The sequence below is a fragment of the Sorex araneus genome, chromosome 8 (assembly GCF_027595985.1).
Source record: "Sorex araneus isolate mSorAra2 chromosome 8, mSorAra2.pri, whole genome shotgun sequence".
Lineage (NCBI taxonomy): Eukaryota > Metazoa > Chordata > Mammalia > Eulipotyphla > Soricidae > Sorex > Sorex araneus.
This window is the reverse complement of record NC_073309.1, coordinates 41,083,353-41,100,741: the sequence shown is the minus strand read 5'-3', so window position 1 is coordinate 41,100,741 and position 17,389 is coordinate 41,083,353. Positions and strand designations below refer to the sequence as shown.

The 17,389-nt window shown below is 42.6% G+C and overlaps 1 protein-coding gene across 1 annotated transcript; it reads right to left on the bottom strand.

Annotated features, from left to right (window-relative positions):
- Positions 1-6,200: 6,200 nt before the first annotated feature.
- LOC129406760 (zinc finger protein 829-like) lies at positions 6,201-14,398 on the bottom strand. The gene is made up of 2 exons (XM_055145166.1): positions 14,036-14,398; positions 6,201-10,209 (listed from the first exon to the last, which is right to left on the bottom strand). Exon 2 carries the CDS (start codon positions 10,130-10,132, stop codon positions 9,233-9,235), a length of 900 nt encoding a protein of 299 aa, XP_055001141.1. The 5' UTR covers positions 10,133-10,209; positions 14,036-14,398; the 3' UTR covers positions 6,201-9,232.
- Positions 14,399-17,389: the final 2,991 nt, after the last annotated feature.

Genomic DNA, 17,389 nt, shown 5'->3' with positions numbered 1-17,389 from the left:
ATTAAATAAATTTCCAAAGGATTTTTTAGTGAGCTGTAGGTGTTTTCCTTCTTTGGGGGGCATGAGTGAGGTTTGTCCAGCAGTGTTGGAGACCACCAGGGCTACATCAGGCCATACTTGAGAGATCATGTAGCACTGGGGCTCCAATCTGGGCCCTGTGCGTGCCACACATGCATTCTCCTCCTTTATGTTATCTCGTTGTCCCCCGCCCCCCACAAATACCCAGGGCTTTATGCTTAAAGTATAAAAACAACTTAATAGAAGCAAAATCAAAAGCCGTTTGGGGCCATGGCTCAGGGAGTAGAGCACATGCCTAACGTGTGATACACTGAATTCTATCCCTGGCACCCCACAGTTCTTCACCCCCAAGAACTACACTTTGTTGCTCTGGGGGTCCCCCCCAGCAGCACCCTTGGAGCACACAATCCAGTATTGGTTACATCAACTTGGCTGGTCCAGCATAGAAGCTGGGAGCACCTTTGGAAGGGTCCCTCTCAGCTCCACTGGATGGCCCCTTAGAAAAGAATTTTTTTTTGCTTGCTTGTTTGTTTTGGGGTTACACTTGGCTGTTCTCAGGACTTACTCCTGGCTCTGCTCAGGAGTCACTCCTGACGGTGCTCATGGAACCACATGGGATGCCTGGGATCTAACCCATGTAGGCCATGTGCAAGACAACCAACCTACTTGCTATATTACTTCTCAGGCCATGAAATGGGAACCCAATGTAAGTGGAAATTCTCTAGCAGTAAAGTGTGTGTGGGTGTATGTGTGTGTGTGTGTGTGTGTGTGTGTGTGTGTGTGTGTTTGGGGGCCACACCCAGCAATGCTCTGGAACTTACTCCTGGCTTTGCACTCAGGAGTTACTTCTGGCAATGCTCAGGGAGCCACATGGTATGAGGGGGATCAAATCTTGGTAGGCTGCATGCAAGGGAAGCACCCACCCACTGTACTCTCTCTAGCCCCAAATGCATGTATGCTTTTTAAATAAGTATCACATATGCCCAGGTGCTAAAAATACTCACCATTAGTCAATTTGAGCAGACCACTGTATTCTCTGGGTTTTAGTAGGGACATTTTGCATGAGGGATCAAACACAGTCCCCAAACATACAGGCAATATTTGCATTCTACCAATGAATTCTGAGTTCTAGACCTGATATTGTTTTGCTTCTGATCTCAGAAAACAACATATATTTTTTTTTGCTTTTTGGGTCACACCCAGCGATGCTCAGGGATCACTCCTAGCCCTACAATCAGGAATTACTCCTGGCAGTGCTAGGGGACCATATAGGATGCTGGGGATTGAACCTGGATCGGCCACGTGCAAGGCAAACACCATACTCACTGTACTATTGTTCCCCCCCCCCCTTTTTTTTTTTTTGGTTTTTGGATCAAACATAGTTGTGTTCAGGATTCACAATTCCTACTCCTGGAATTGTGCTCAGGAATCATTCCTGGTGGATTCAGGGGACCATAAGGAGTGCCTGGGATTAAACCCAGGTTGGTCTATGCAAGACAAGCCTTGCCCACTGTTCTGTATCTCTGACCCTGTAGTTTTCTTTTTTTTTTTTGCTTTTCGGGTCACACCCAGCGATGTTCAGGGGTTACTCCTGGCTCTACACTCAGAAATTACTCCTGGTGGTGCTGGGGGACCATATGGGATGCTGGGAATCGAACCCAGGTCGGCCTGTAGTTTCTTATCATTAAATATTTTGTTGGGGTTGAGAGGGGATTGGGCCATACCCAATGATGCCAGTTGCATGGAAGGCAAGTGCCTTGCCCATTGTACTCTCTCCAGACTTCATAACTGAGTATGTTAGTGATTTGTGTAAGATATAGGCCTTTATAGGTGTTACCAAATTGAAGAAACTCTCCTTTATTTTGCTGATTTTATCATACATGGTTCTTTTTATCAATTTCTTTTTATGTGTTGTTGATAAAGATTCTGTAATTTTGTGTGTTTTTGTGCCACACCTGTGGGCTCAGGAGCTCCTGAGTTTATTTTGATTAATTACAGACTTCTTGTTCCACTACTTTTGTCTGTATTTGGACCACGCCAGTTATTCCTTGCTCTGTGTTCAGGACTGACCCTTAGTGGTTATTGGAGGCCACTATAAGGTACCAGATATTTGGGAGGTTTGGTGACTTACAAGGCCAACTCCATACATTTGGCCCCTCTTCTCAGTATTATTGAGAATCATTTTTTGTTTGGGTTCACACCTGGTGGTACTCAGGGATTACACAAGACTTGGTGCTTTAGAGTTACTTCTGATGGTACTCAGGAGATCCTGAGGTACCGGGGATTGAACCTGGGTCTCCTGCATGCAGAGCATAATTTAGCCCTTGAGCTTATCTTTGAGCATCTATGCACTTTTTAAAAATCTATGCACACTTCATGGGCTTGGAGAACCAAATAGGGTGCTGGGGACCAAGCCTGGGTGGGCTACATGCAAGTTAAGCACATTACCTGCTATACTATGTCTCTAGGTCCTTAATAGCTATAGGGATTACAGTAGAATTGATGGGACACGTTCAATCTGGCATGTGAGGGTTTGAATAAGTCACAGCAGCATGTACTAGTTGCTTTGTTAGGTTATGGACCAATTGGGCAATGGTTTTAGGATGGAAAGCCTGTCTCCTGAAAGACCCATTGAATACCCTTGAATCAACTTAATTAATGGATATAGGTCTATTTCTTTAGAGAATCCGTTCATTTCAAAATTATTAAATTGTTAGAAATAGTTCCTCATAATATTTCCTGATTAAATTTTCAATGTTCATTAAATGGTAGTACTTGAAGAAATATATGGGGGCTGGAGCAATAGCACAGCGGGTAGGGCGTTTGCCTTGCATGCGGCCAACCCAGGTTCGATTCCCAGCATCCCATATGGTCCCCTGAGCACCTCCAGGAGTAATTCCTGAGTGCAGAGCCAGGGGTAACCTCTGTGCATTGCCGGGTGTGACCCAAAAAAAAAAAAAAGAAATATACGGTGTCTGATGTTGATCTGGAATGGGTTGCATGCAAGGTAAATTCAATAATCCATATACTATCTCTCTAGCCCTTCAAGAGTCAGCTTTTGATTTCCACTTTCAATTTCACTGATTTCAACTCTAACAGTACTTTTCTTATTTTACTTTTATTTATCTTTTTTGGCTTTTTGGTTAACATCCGGTGAGGCGATGCTCAGGGCTGACTCCTGGCTCTTCACTCAGGAATCACTCCTGGCGGCGCTCAGGGGACCATATGGGATGCTGGGAATCGAACCCGGGTGGGCCACGTGCAAGGCAAATGCCCTACCCGCTGTACTATTGCTCCAGCCCTGTTCTTTTATTTTTAAATTTGTTTTGGGACCTCACCAGGCAGAGGACAGGTCTTACTCCTGACTCTGTGCTCAGGCATCACTTTGGGACGGGCTTGGAGGACCATCTGTGGTGTCGGGGATTGAACCTGGGTTGTCTGTGTGCAAGGCGAGCATCCTACCTGCTGTCCTATTGCACCAGCCCTAACAATACTTTTTTCAGTCTGCTTATTTCAATTTGCTCTTCCTTTTCCAGTTTCCTAAGGTGGAAACTTAGGTTACTGAACTTAGGTCTTTCTTTGTTTCTAATACATTCATCCAATGCTATACCATTCTCTTTATTTTTTATGCATCCCTTTTGGGGGGTGGGGCAAACCTGTCAAGATCAGGGCTTACTCCTTGCTCAACTCTCAGGGATCATTCTTGGTGGTGCTTGGGGGACTCTATGGGGTGCTGGGGATAAAATCTGGGTTGGCTTAGGTTTGCAAGGAAAGCACTCTACCTGCTGTACTATTGCATCCCACTTTTGATAAGATATATTTTAATGTTAAAATTTCTGAGATTTTTGTTGACTTGAGTGACAGACATGTTGATTCTTTATATCACTTGGTCTTTCTGAGTACTTCAGGGCAGAATATTGCAGTCTGGTCCACATAACTGTGCTAAATATCCAGTCTCAGACCTTAGCACTGCCTAGAAATCCCACAGCTTTTTAAGATTTTGGAATAGATTTCTATTGTGATGAAATCTATTATCTAATCTATAAGATAATCCTTTAATAGATTTCCCGGATAAATTTTGTTTTCAGACACAGTACTATATGGCACAACATTTTTATTATTTTTATTTTACATCAGGATTATGAAAACTTCATAGAAATAGATGAAGACCGTATTACCTCATTATAGATTAGAAAATTCGTTGCATATTTGATAACTAAGCAATTTAGCTTGGTGATTGTTTTTGTGGTTTTTTTTGGGGGGCCGCACCCAACAGTGCTCATGGCTTACTCCTGGCTCTGCACTCAGGCATTACTCTTGGTGGTGCTTAGGGGATCATATGAGATTCTGGGATTGAACACAGGTTGGCTGCGTGCAAGCATGCTCCCCACTGTACTATTGCTCAGGCCCCAGTGATCATCTTGTTTTGGGGTCAGGTCTGAGTGAGCAGGGGCTCCTTCTAGCTCAGTGTGCAGGGGTTGCTCTTGGCAGTGCTCAGGGGACCATATGGCGCAGGGGACTGAACCTCATTCTCCCACACGCAAAGCATGTACTCCAGTCTGTGAGCTCTTTCTAGCTCTTGCCTTTTATTTTATTTTATTTTTGCTTTTTGGGTCACACCTGGCAATGCACAGGGGTTACTCCTGGCTCTCACTCAGGAATCACCCCTGGCAGTGCTCAGGGGACCATATGGGATGCTGGGAATCGAACCCGGGTCGGCCGCGTGCAAGGCAAACACCCTACCCGCTGTGCTATTGCTCCAGCCCCCTTGCCTTTTATTTTTGTTGATAGCTTTCTATATTTGGATTTGACTGTTATTTGAAATCTTGGGTCTTGAGCATTTAATCCATGAACAATCTGACACTTCTTATGAATCTGTATGTTTGCTGAGCTACAGATTTTTATTTAAACACATATTTGAATATCAACCCTCATGTTTTTCTTCTTCATGTGGTTTTCACTTTCATCCACTTAAACATAACTTTTTTTTTTTTTGCTTTTTGGGTCACACCCTGTGGTGCTCAGTCAGGGGTGTACTATCAACTTAATTAATTATAGGTCTGTTTCTTCAGGAATTACATGTTCTCAGGCTCTGTACTCAGGAATTTCATGTACTCAGGAATTACATGTTCTTTGGAGAAGTTTATTTGTATTATTATTGCCTAACATTTTTTTTCCCGTTCTGGAAAACAATGTAATCTAAAAATAATATTTTTTTGAAGATTATTATTCCTATCTTTCTCTGCTTTGTACAAATGATTTTTCCTCTTTTGGGGGACAGTAATGGGGTCAAACCCAGAATTTCACAAATACCATTGGGCTATACTGTCAGTTTTGTCAGTTTGGAGACTTGGACCACACAGTAGTGTTCAAGGGTTTATTCCTGGCTCTGTTCTCGGGAGTGACTCCTAGTGGTACTCAGGGGACAAGATTGGTGCAGGGAATTTGAACTGGGGTTGGCAGGATGCAAAACAAGTACCTCAACCTACTATCTCCCGGTCCCTTATGATTTTTTATACAAGTATGGTCTGCTTTTATTATGAATATTTTTATTCAATTAAGGTGCTTGAGATGGAGTGTCTGGGGGCTGGAGTGATAGCGCAGCGGGTGGGGCGTTTGCTTTGCAAGCGGCCAACCTGGGTCCAATCCCTGGCATCCTACATGGTCCCCTGACCACCACCAGGGGTAATTTCTGAGTTCAGAGCCAGGAGTAGCCCCTGTGCATCGCTGGGTGTGACCCAAAAAGAAAAAAGATGGAGTGTCCTTTCCACAAATAATAAAATGATGTCAATTTTGATGTTGATATTTGTGAGTCTCTGGATTAAGGCCTTGATGAGTTTAAATGGCACCCGGAGGCAGTTTGACGGCATGATAGCCAGGACTCTGGAAGGAGCGGGGAGACAGGAAAAGATGGCCCATCCCCCCACGGCCGTGTAGTCACAACTTCTTGAGCATCCTCTTTTCTTTTTTTTTTTTTTTACGTCACACCTGGCAACACACAGGGGTTACTCCTGGCTCTGCACTCAGGAATTAGCCCTGGCGGTGCTCAAGGGACCATATGGGATTCTGCTAATCGAACCCGGGTCGGCCGGGTGCAAGGCAAATGCCCTACCCGCTGTGCTATTACTCCAGCCCCCTTGATGTTAATATTTGATAAATTCTAAGCACATGCTATTTGCTAGTAAAAGTTTCATCACTTTCCATTTATTAAATTCTAATAGTAATGTAGCAGTGTACACACATATACAAAAATTACAACGCAACACTTTTTTCTACAAGTTTCATCACTTTACATTTATTAAATTCTAATAGTAATCTACCACATTGTCTACACATATACTTACACAAAAAATTGTAACATAGCACTTTTTCTACAAGTTCTTACATTATTGGTTATATAGGTACACACATTTAAGTAAAAAAAAAATTTCCAGCTGAACCTCAGATCTCAGGCATGCAAGGTATATGCTTTACCACTGAGTCACATTCTTAGCAGTAAAAATAGTGTTTTTAAAGATCTGGAATGAATAGCAAATTGGTATGATTTGATTTCAGTCAGGGAATTGGAAGTTATTGGCTGTATGGAAACAATATTTCTTCTTCAACATAGTAATGTAAGGGCTTTAGGGCCCTTTTTCTTCAACATGGGGATGTAAGGGCTTTAGGGCCAGAGCTGTGTCTTAGTGGTAATGCAGGTGTTCTGCATGTATGAGACCTGCAGAGCCAGGAATAACTCCTGAATAATCTGCAAAACACAAACCAAAAAAGCACCAAGATCACTAAGATTGCCGTAGATCTTTTTTTTAAGCCACTTTCTGGGATGCTTCTGTTATTCCCTATGCAGTGCTGGGATGTCACTCCCAGCAATACTCAAGGAACCATGCAGTGATAGGGATTGAGATCTAGCCTTCAGCATGCAAAGCCGGGGCTCCAACTCTGAGCTATTATCCTAGCCCTTAGAACATAACTTTTATAACAATGAAATTTTAGCAGGCACCATGCTTGTCAAATGAGTCAACCACTGCAGTTTTTGGTTTTTGGACCACACACCCAGTAAAGCTAGGGTTCCATGTGGAATACAGGGGATCAAACCCAGGTGAGCCATGCAAGGCAAGCATCTTACCTGCTGTACTCTTTCAGCCCAAGCAGAGTTTATTTTACATCATTAAAAAAATAAACATCCAGGGGCTGGAGTGATAGACAGCAGGCAAGGCGTTTGTTTACCTTGCCCATGGCAGACCAGGGTTTAATCCTGGTTCCCCTTACGGTTCCCTGAGCACCACTAAGTATAGGATAAAAACAAATAAACAACACATATACAAAAGAATAAACATCTATGCTATTTACTAAATCAGCAGCATAAGGCTCGTTGTTTTAGGCAAAAATATGATTACAGAAAATAAATTCCTGAAGACTAGTAATAATTAGATACCAGATACTGAAAGCAGTGTGTCTGAAAACCTTACAATCTTTTATTTTCGGCTTGGGGGCTACACCTGGCTCTGCTCAGGAATTACTCCTGGCAGTGCTCCAGGGGCCATATGGTGCTAGGGATCAAACCCAAGTAGGCAGTGTGCAAGGGAAGAACCTTACCTGCCGTACTATCTTTCTGGCCCATGCATTATTTTTTAAGTAACAAAATAGTTTTACTACAAAAAAGGGACCTTCATCATGAACAGTTACAATTCTACAAGGAATTATAACATATATCACAATTTCTAGTATTGACAGAGGCAAAAATATCAGGTCACAGTAACAGAAAAAGACAATTCAAAATATATACACACATATGTGTGTGTATATATTAGTATATATATAAACTAATACATATTTGATACACACACACATATATATATATATCCAAGAAGGAACAGAAATCAAGAAAGAAGCAACTGTGTAAGGATTAAGGTGCTTACCTTGCATGCAGCCAATCCTGGTTCAATTCCTGACATCACATATGGTACCCAATGTACTGCCAGGACTGACCCCTGAGCTTAGACCAGGAGTAGCCTCTGAGTATCTCCAACTGTAGCTCTGACCTCCTTACCCCAAAAAGGGAAAGAAGCAATTGCTGAATGTTTTGAGAGAAACTTTCTTGGGGGGGAGGGGAGCTCATCCTCAACAAATTTAAGTAAACCTGAATTTCCATTTTGTGTTTTTGAGGAATCACACCTGACAGTCTTCAGGATAGATATGCAGGGTCAGGTAGATCAGGGTAGATATGCAACACCAGGTATACAGAACCAGGTTGGCCACAAGTAAGGCTTATCCCTTGTATATCTGGCCTGATATTTCTGTTTAAAATACGTTTATTTAAGAAGTTATATATAAAACAGATGGGCTGGAGCGATAGCACAGAGGTAGGGCGTTCGCCGTTCACGCGACCGACCCGTGTTCGATTCCTTCATCCCTCTCGGAGAGCCTGGCAAGCTACCGAGAGTATCTCGCCCACACAGCAAAGCCTGGCAAGCTACCCATGGCGTACTGGATATGCCAAAAACAGTAACAAGTCTCACAATGGAGATGTTACTGGTGCCCTATGGAGTAAATCGATGAACAACAGGAGGACAGTGCTACAGTGCGACACTGCTATATAACAGATATACCAGAAAATAGTGTTAATGTGCTACAAGTTGAATTATGATGAAGCACCGGTCTCTTGTATCTGTGAATGTGCTCTTATATGGAATAAGATCTTTGAAGATTTTTTAAAAAATTTTTTATTTTATAAAGCAGTTCACAATATTTGATTACATTTAATATTCAAACACCAAACCCACCGTTACACCTAAAGATTTGCTCAATTTTAAATGAGGTCATTAGTGTAAACTCTAATGCAGTGACAGATATCTATGTAAGTCAAAACAAACCAGAGATACAGTAAGTGCATTGTGAAGGTGGCAGAGACTGGACTGATATAGTAACAAGACAAGGAAGACAAGGAACATCAGAAGTTACTAGCTATTATCATAAGTGAGAAGGAAATAGAACAAATTCTCACAGAAGGAACTGATTCAACAACTGTGACCTTGAACTTCAAAACTAAGAATCAATCTATGGTTTTAAGTGAGTTTTGTGGTATTTTTATTATTATTTTGCTATAATAACCCTAAGACACACCGTACAGAGGAACTTCACTTCTGCATTATATTTTTTGTTTTTCACAATACCAGGTTCAATCAATATTATAAAGACTAGCAAATAGGTTCATCATTCATCCAGCATGAATTCCTTCATGGCGAGTGAGGTCAGAGCGACTACCAAAGGCCTTTCCACATGCCTTACATTCATAGGGTTTCTCACCTGTGTGAATTCTTTGATGTCTGGTTAGATTTGAGCCTTTATTAAAGGTCTTGCCACATTCATTACATTCATAAGGCTTCTCATCTGTATGGATTCTTTGATGCTGAATAAGTTCTGAGGTCTGAATAAAGGCCTTTCCACATTCTTCACATCCATAAAGTCTCTTGCCAGCATGAATTCTGTGATGGTTAGTAAGTGCGGAGGCACTACTGAAGGCCTTCCCACATTCCTTACATTCATAAGGTTTCTCACCTGTATGTATTCTCTGATGCTTAATAAGACTTGAGCGTTGAGCAAATGCTTTTCCACACTCCTTGCACTCATAAGGTTTCTCACCGGTATGAATTCTTAGATGTGGCAAAAGTTGTGAGCTCCTAATAAAAGCTTTCCCACACACTTTACATTCATAAGGCTTTTCACCTGTGTGAATTCGCTGATGATCATTAAGGTTTGAAAAATAATTAAAGGCTTTTCCACATTCCTTACATTCATAGGGTTTCTCACCAGTGTGAGTCTTAAGATGTTGGGAAAAATATGAACTACACCTAAAAGCCTTGCCACATTCGTTACATTCATAAGGTTTTTCTCCAGTGTGAATCCGCTGATGGCGAGTAACAAGTGAGCCACGACTGAATAATTTCCCACACTCCTTACATTCATAGCGTTTTTCAGCAACATCATATTTCTGATGTTGAATACACTGTGGGTTCTGGCTACAGGCCTTTTTGCACATCTTAGACTCAGTGGATTTTTCTTCATTAACATTTTTTTGATATGGAGTTATAAATGTGGGCTGAATAAAAGTTGGCATGTCTTTATGGCTAAATATTACCTGACTGAAATGTCTCTTTAGAGATAGTACCTTGTTCTCACACAGTAATTTCAGATCTGAAATAAAATAAAAAGGCATATGTTAATTTTTGACCTTTGTGGAAGAGATCCAATAGGTGGGATAGGCAATAAGAAGAGACAATAGAAGAAATGTGAGTGATTAAGGAACTAGAAGATCTCTATAATCCTAAAATTCTGGTGTGAATCAGGATTAGCTGGAATTCTGATGACTGCACACTGCTCAGGGCCATCACTCATACAGTGACTGGCATATATACTTGTATATCAGCACATACTAGCCAATAAAAGAGTACACTTTTATTGTGACTGCAAGACCTACATCAAAGGACCACTGAGGAATAAATGTGATGAGATAAATGTATAAATGAAGGCTGGGTGGTATCAGTGACTCACATCAGAACAGCCTGAAGTAAAGTTCAGATGCTGAATAAAGCAGACCAGAATACTAGACAGATCTCTCCTGTGGTGTAGAACTGTGTTGGGATTCAATGGAAACAGTTTACTTTGTTTTAGAATTCTGTGGTGATGACCTTGGAAGAGATAAACTGAATCCTTAATTCATGTTAGTGACTAAGAAGAAGGGGCAATTTGAATGTGAGAAAGAATAAGAAGAAAACATACTTTGTAAGGAAAGGACTTCATATATCAACAGATTTTTTTGGTTTGGGTTGTGTGTTTGGGTTTTTTTTTTTTTTTGTACTATCAGTAACCATGAAAATGCTGTGCATTCTTATTCAAAACGAATTCACAAAATGGAATCGTTAGTTTAGGTCAACTTCAGTTTGAAATAACAAGAAGTCATAATTTGTGGGCAGGAGCGATAGTACAAGGGGGAGGGCATTTGCCTTGCATGCAGCTGACCTGGGTTCAATTTCTAGCATCCCATATGGTCCCTAGCCCCCCAGGAGTGATCCCTGAGTGCATAGCCAGGAGAAAGTCTTGAGCACTGCTGGGTGGGGTCCCCAAACAAAACAAAACAAAACAAAGAGGTATAACTTGTGTTAAAAACAACAAACTTAGGCACTTAGGAGGCTACTCCTGGTTCAGTGCTTAATGGCTGATCCTGACAGTACTAGGGAACCATGTGTTGCTAGGATTAAACTAGGGCATCCCGTATGCTAAGCACTTGGTCCCATTCATTCTTACATAATGAACATAATGAAACCTCCCACAAAAAACTCAAGGCATGACTGATACAAGTTTTCTAGCCGGTGAACATATTTATGTGCCAGGAAGTGACATACAAATGGACAGAATTTCCTGTGTGCAAACCACATATATAATGCTTTCATGAGTTATTTGTTCTAGTGAATTATCAAGCCTGAGGAGGTATTTATAGTCAGGCAAAAGTATGGGTAACCTGGGAATCATGCTTACATCTACTGTATTAATTAAGGGTGGTTTGTTGGATGATTTTTTTTTTTTGGTCCCATATGGCCTCCTGAGCATTTCCAGGAGCAATTCCTGAATGTGGAGGCAGGAATAATCCCCTGAGCATTGCTGGGTATAGCCAAAAAGAAAAAAGAAAGAGAGAGAAAAGACATACCAGAAAACAAACTGATATCAGCCAAACTGGCTAAAGTGTTCCTTTTTTTTTCTTTTTTTTTAATAACTGTGATTTACAAAGTTACTGCTAAGTTGAATTTTAAGCATATAATAGTTAACACATATACCTCTATCAGTGTTCCCATATTTCCTCTCCCACCCTAACCCCTGCCACATCCCCATCTGTCAATCTGACGAGAACATTACAAAGTTTCAGTGCTTACAGTTTAGATCTCATGATTTTGGTTTGCTGAGTCTGCATTTTGGTGTACAGCTATACCTCTCACCCATATCACCAGTATAACTAAAGTTCTTGTTCACTCAGTATTTCTTAGTCTTTTTCCCAACTTGATTTCTTTCCTTCTTTGTCTTCCTTCTCTCCAAACACTACGATCAAGAGTGATCTAGATATTCCGTCCTTCCACTACAATATATTTCCTCATCTGGTACTCTATATACCACAGGTTAAGTGCGATCATGGTGTGTTTGTCTTTCTTCTTCTGGTACTTAACTCAACATATCTTCTAGTTCCAACCAGGTTGCTAGGGCTGAGCAATAGCATAGTGGGTAGGGCATTTGCCTTGCAATGGCCGACCGGGTTTGATTCCCAACATCCCACATGGTCCCCCAAGCACCGCCAGGAGTAATTCCTGAGTGCATGAGTCAGGAGTAACCCCTGTGCATTGCCGGGTGTGACCCAAAAAGCAAACAAAACAAAACAAAACAAAACAGGCTGCAGCAAATTGCATGATTTCATTGTTCCTTGCAGCTGCGTTGTGTATACCACATTGAATTGTTCCGATTTTTAGATTGTTTTTGACTTTTTACAAGGACCCATCTATGATACAGAAACTAAAACTACAGTAATTGCTATAAGAAGGGGTACCATATAAACAGTTTTTAATAAAAAAGTCAACAGCCAGACAAAAACCAAAACAACACTGATGTATACACTGGTTAACAATGTAAATATGCATTCAGAGTAATATAAATTTATTTTCCCTTATCATTTTCTTTTTGTTGTTGGTATTTTGTTCTTTTTTTTTTTTAACCACTAAACTAGCTACTCCCAGTTCTGTGCTGAGGGGTCACTTCTGGTGGTGCTCAGCAGGGGTTAGGAACAGATCTTGGGACGCTGGCCTGCAAAGCATGTGCTCAGTACATGGTGCCATCTCTCTTGCCCCTCTTATGATTCTCTCACTCTCTCTGTTTTTGGGACACAGCAAGCAGTGCTCAGGGATCACTTCTGATGTGACACAGGAGATAGTATGTGGTGCTGGAGATTAAACCCAGGTCAATGGTGAGCAAGGGAAGCGCCCTCACCTGCTGTTTCATTGCTCTGGCCCCTAGCTATTGCATTTAAGATTATGAAAACCAAGTAAATATGTGAATCCATTTATTCCAAATAAATAAACAGCAGGCATATGTATCGTGTTGGGACTTTTCTCTAAAGAGGAGATTCCAGGAGCCTAAAATCAAATGACCTATCTTTAGCTAGCAAGAACTTTCAGGAGGAAGAAAGCAGAAAGGAAACTGTACATACTTTGGGCAGAGCTTGTAGAAGTTCATCATGCATCCTTCCCCTCTGTTCCGCGGACCTCACAGTAAGGAGGAAAGACTTGGGATAAGAAATGTAGCTGTGATAGAAAATGGTTTTCACTGTGACCCAAACTGGGCAGATCCAAGATCAACCGACCCCAACCAGGCACCACACCGGATGGAAATGGGTGCAGAACCGGGGTCCCTAAGTTTCAGATAAAGGCTGAGGGAACGGCAGTGAATAGGTTGTATTTTTGTTTTGGGGGCCACAACTGATGTTGCTCAGGATTTACTCCTGGCTCTGAGCTCAGGAATCACTATTGGCTGGGCTCAGGGTATCAGATGGGATTCCGAGGGTCGAACCTGTGTAGGCTGTGTGCAAGTCAACCTATTCGCTGTCCTATAGCTCTGGCCCAGTGGGCTATATCTTGACCAATGCCAGGAAGGTTCCCTGGGGACCGAGTTCTAGAATCTATAATTTTCTCGAAGGGCAGAGCTGGCAGGAGCCCTATGCCTGCACAATGCCACCAACACAGGGCAGCCTTAAAACCAGGGCCACGCCAGACCCGTGCACAATCACGCGCGGCAATCAAATCACTTACCACGAAGCCCCACACGAAAATGTCGCAGTCACAATCATACCCACGGACTGACACGGCCGCTTGCCCCCAAATGACAGTCATCCCGGGTTGCAGTGTCACCATCCCTCAGAATCCGACAACCGCTCTTTTCAGGCCGCCCCACCCGCACAGGCCCTCGGCCCCAGCTGCGAACGTACCCCTCTTCCGTCCCCTCAGCTCCGGCTTCTCGGGTGTCCCGGGGTCGAGACGCGATCTCCGCGGCCGCTTCCTTGTGGTACCACCACCTCTAACCTCCCGGACCTAACGGTCCCGCCAGGCGTAACAAGATATACGAGTTCCTGCGAGAAGCGACTCGGGCCAGAGGGCACGCTGGGAAATGTAGTCCAGCGCAAAACCGACGGCCTAGTCTCCCCTTCACGCCGTGTTGAATAAGCCCCCGCACCAAACGACCGCGCCTGCAGCTCAGGGTCCGGCGGGCCCTCTCAGAGTCGCGAGTCGCGTCAGACAGCTCGCTAACGCTCCATCTGCTGCTCCCGCGCGGACCAGACCGCTTACCTCCGTTGTACCGGAAATGCAGTGTCCGCGCCGGAAGTGGGTTGAGCCGCGAGGCTCCCTGGGAGGCGGTGTTGTACTCTGCGACTTCCGTTGGGAGGCGGGCGCGGATTTGTAGGTGTGTGGTGTTCTGGCGGCCCGCCTGGCACTTTCTGCGGGTCGCCTTCCCCCAGCCTCCCAGGAAGAGCGCGCGCTGGGTGCGCTTTACAAGCATTTCCGGCAGGTGACGCTGCCGCGTCCCTTCAAACGGGGGTCTGGGGGGCTAGGGGTGGGGCGCGCTCGAGCCGGTGCTGGGTTGAGTTTTCTGAGGAAGCCCCGGGGGTGTCCCGAAGGGCTGCAGTGCGCGGTGCTGGGGTGGGAGTAAGTTTCTGCAGAGCAGTGGGAGTTAATGTATGTGATGTGCAATGCTGTTTGGGGTTGCGATTTTGTGTGTGTGTGTGAGTGTGTGTGTGTGTTTGTGTGTGAGAGAGAGAGAGTGTGTGTATGAAAGTGTAAGTACTGGGATAGGGAGATAATGAGACAGTGACGGTGATTATGTAATTGTGTGATTGCAGGGTCTCATGGTTCTCATCCTTGTCATGTCTCTGGAGGTGTTGGTAGTGGTGATAACTGATAATGTGGGAGTGATTCTTGTCTTATTGACTTGGCTACTATGTAGCACTTGGTATACTGGTAACTGACAAAACTACCCCAAATTTGCTTCCAAGTTGTCCTCCCCATCCTGGCCACTCAGAGTTTTCTTTATTGCTATACCCCGCACCCTCACCCGCTAGATCTGGTTTCCAGTTTTCTTTGGTAGTCTTTCCTAGATTTAGTATCCCTGGCTTCTCTGGTGATATCTGTTAGCTAGTCATTGTATGCCGTGAATCCTCATTGCTGCCTAAGAAATCACCCTAGGCTCAAAGGTGTTCCCAGGTTTACAGGTTCACTATGTTCAATTTTATTTAGTCTGGCCTTGGCCAGAATTCCTACTTGCTCCACATGTAAAACATCAGATTAAATATGTATATATGTATAAATATATGCATATATATAAAACAGATTATGCCCTTAAAACCTCTGCACCAAAATATACCACTTAGCCTAAGCAAATGCCATATTAAGAATATTCACTACATCCACAGTTCAAGACTGGACAGAGTTAGAAGGAAAAAATGTGGCTTAAATAATGTTTTTGGTGTGAATCATTGGGACCAAGATTCTTCCTTATCATTTAAGATACATTCCTCTTTGCCCTGGCATATGCTTTTGAGTACAAGCTTTCTTTTTGCCCATGATTTTTTGGGTCTTGATATTTTTGTTTCTTTGGGGGCCATACTAGGTGCTTTACTCCTGGCTCTGCACTCAGGAATCCCTCCTGGCTGGTGCAGGGGATCATATAGGATGCTGGTGATCAAACCCAGGTTGGCGGCATGCATGACAAGCTACCCCCTGTACTATCGCTCTAGGTCCAGATTTTATTTCATTTTCCAGGAATTTCATTTGTTAATCCCTCTTTTTGTCTTTGTGTTTCAGGTATGCCCCTTGTAAAGAACATATTATTGTTGTATTTTCTGTCCTGTTATCCTGTTTGATGGTTATTTTGAAAGGCAAGTTGATTTCATTTTCATTTATTGTGATTGCTGTTATGTTTTATTTCCTAGTTATCATGCACTTTTGGGGCTGGAGTGATAGCACAGAGGTAGGGCGTTCGCCGTTCATGCGACCGACCCGTGTTCAATCCCTTCGTCCCTCTCCAAGAGCCTGGCAAGCTACCTGTGGTGTATTGGATATGCCAAAAACACTAATAATAAGTCTCACAATGAGAGATGTTACTGGTGCCCACTCGAACATAATCGATGAGCAACGGGATGACAGTGACAGTGATGCACTTTTGAGGGGTTGTTTTCAGCGGGGTGGAGGGGCATACTGGTGCTGCTCAAGGCTTACTCCTGGCTCTGAACTCAGGGATAACTCCTTGTGCGCTCCAGGGATCATATGGGTACCAGGGATTAAACCTGGTTTAGACATGTGCAAGACAAGTACCCTACCCACTCTACTATCTCTCCAGCCCTGAAATAATCATAATAATTTTATAAAGCCAGGAAAAATTATTTTAGTGATTTTAAGTGGTTATAGTCACATTATTATGCCTCTGTTCACTACCACCCATTCATATAACTTTTGCAGAATAAAAATTCTATACATATTAAATAATAATTCCCTACTCAGTCCTCTGCTACCTGATGAATACCACTCTTCTGTCTCTCTGAATTTGACTATGTACCTTATATAAGCAGGATGTACAATATTGTTTTTTTTGTGACTGGCTTATCTTAACATAATATATTTTAATCTCATCCATGTTAAATGTGTCAGAATTTCCTTCTTTCTTTGCTTTTTTTAAATTTTTGAGTGGGGGAACACCTAGCAGTGCGCAGGTGCTATTCCTGACTCTCTGCTTAGGAGTGACCCCTGGTGATGCTTAGGGGACCGTATGTGAGGCCCAGGATCTAAACCAGGGTCTGTAGCCACATGTAAAGCAAATGCCTTAATTCCTGTGCTATCTTTGCAGCCCCTGATTTTCCTTTTTTTGTTTGTTTGGTTTTATTTTTTTTGGGGGGGGTTTGTATTCTTTATTTTTAAGATTGAATAATTGTGGATGTACATTTTGTTTATCCACTTATCTCCCAGTGGATATTTGAGTTTGAAGTAATGCTGCTATAAAATTGAAGGTACATTATGCTTGGATACCTGTTTCAGTTATTTGTTTTGTTGTCATTTGTTTTTTTGTTTTGTTCAAGGACATAACTGATGCTTCTGTATGAAGAGTAGTCCTTTGAACTATTTCCCAAGCCCTGCTTTCAGTTCTTTTGATTCTATAATCAGAAGCGGAATTTCTAAATGATAGCATGAATCTATATAAATATTCTTTCCACCATACCTTTTTCCATCGTGACTATAACAACAGATCATCTTTTTCTTTCGTTTCTTTTGTTTTTGTTTTTGTTTTTAGGTTG

Excerpts from the sequence above, each read along its gene's own strand:
- LOC129406760 (XM_055145166.1), bottom strand. The coding sequence starts at position 10,132 with ATGCCAACTTTTATTCAGCCCACATTTATAACTCCATATCAAAAAAAT.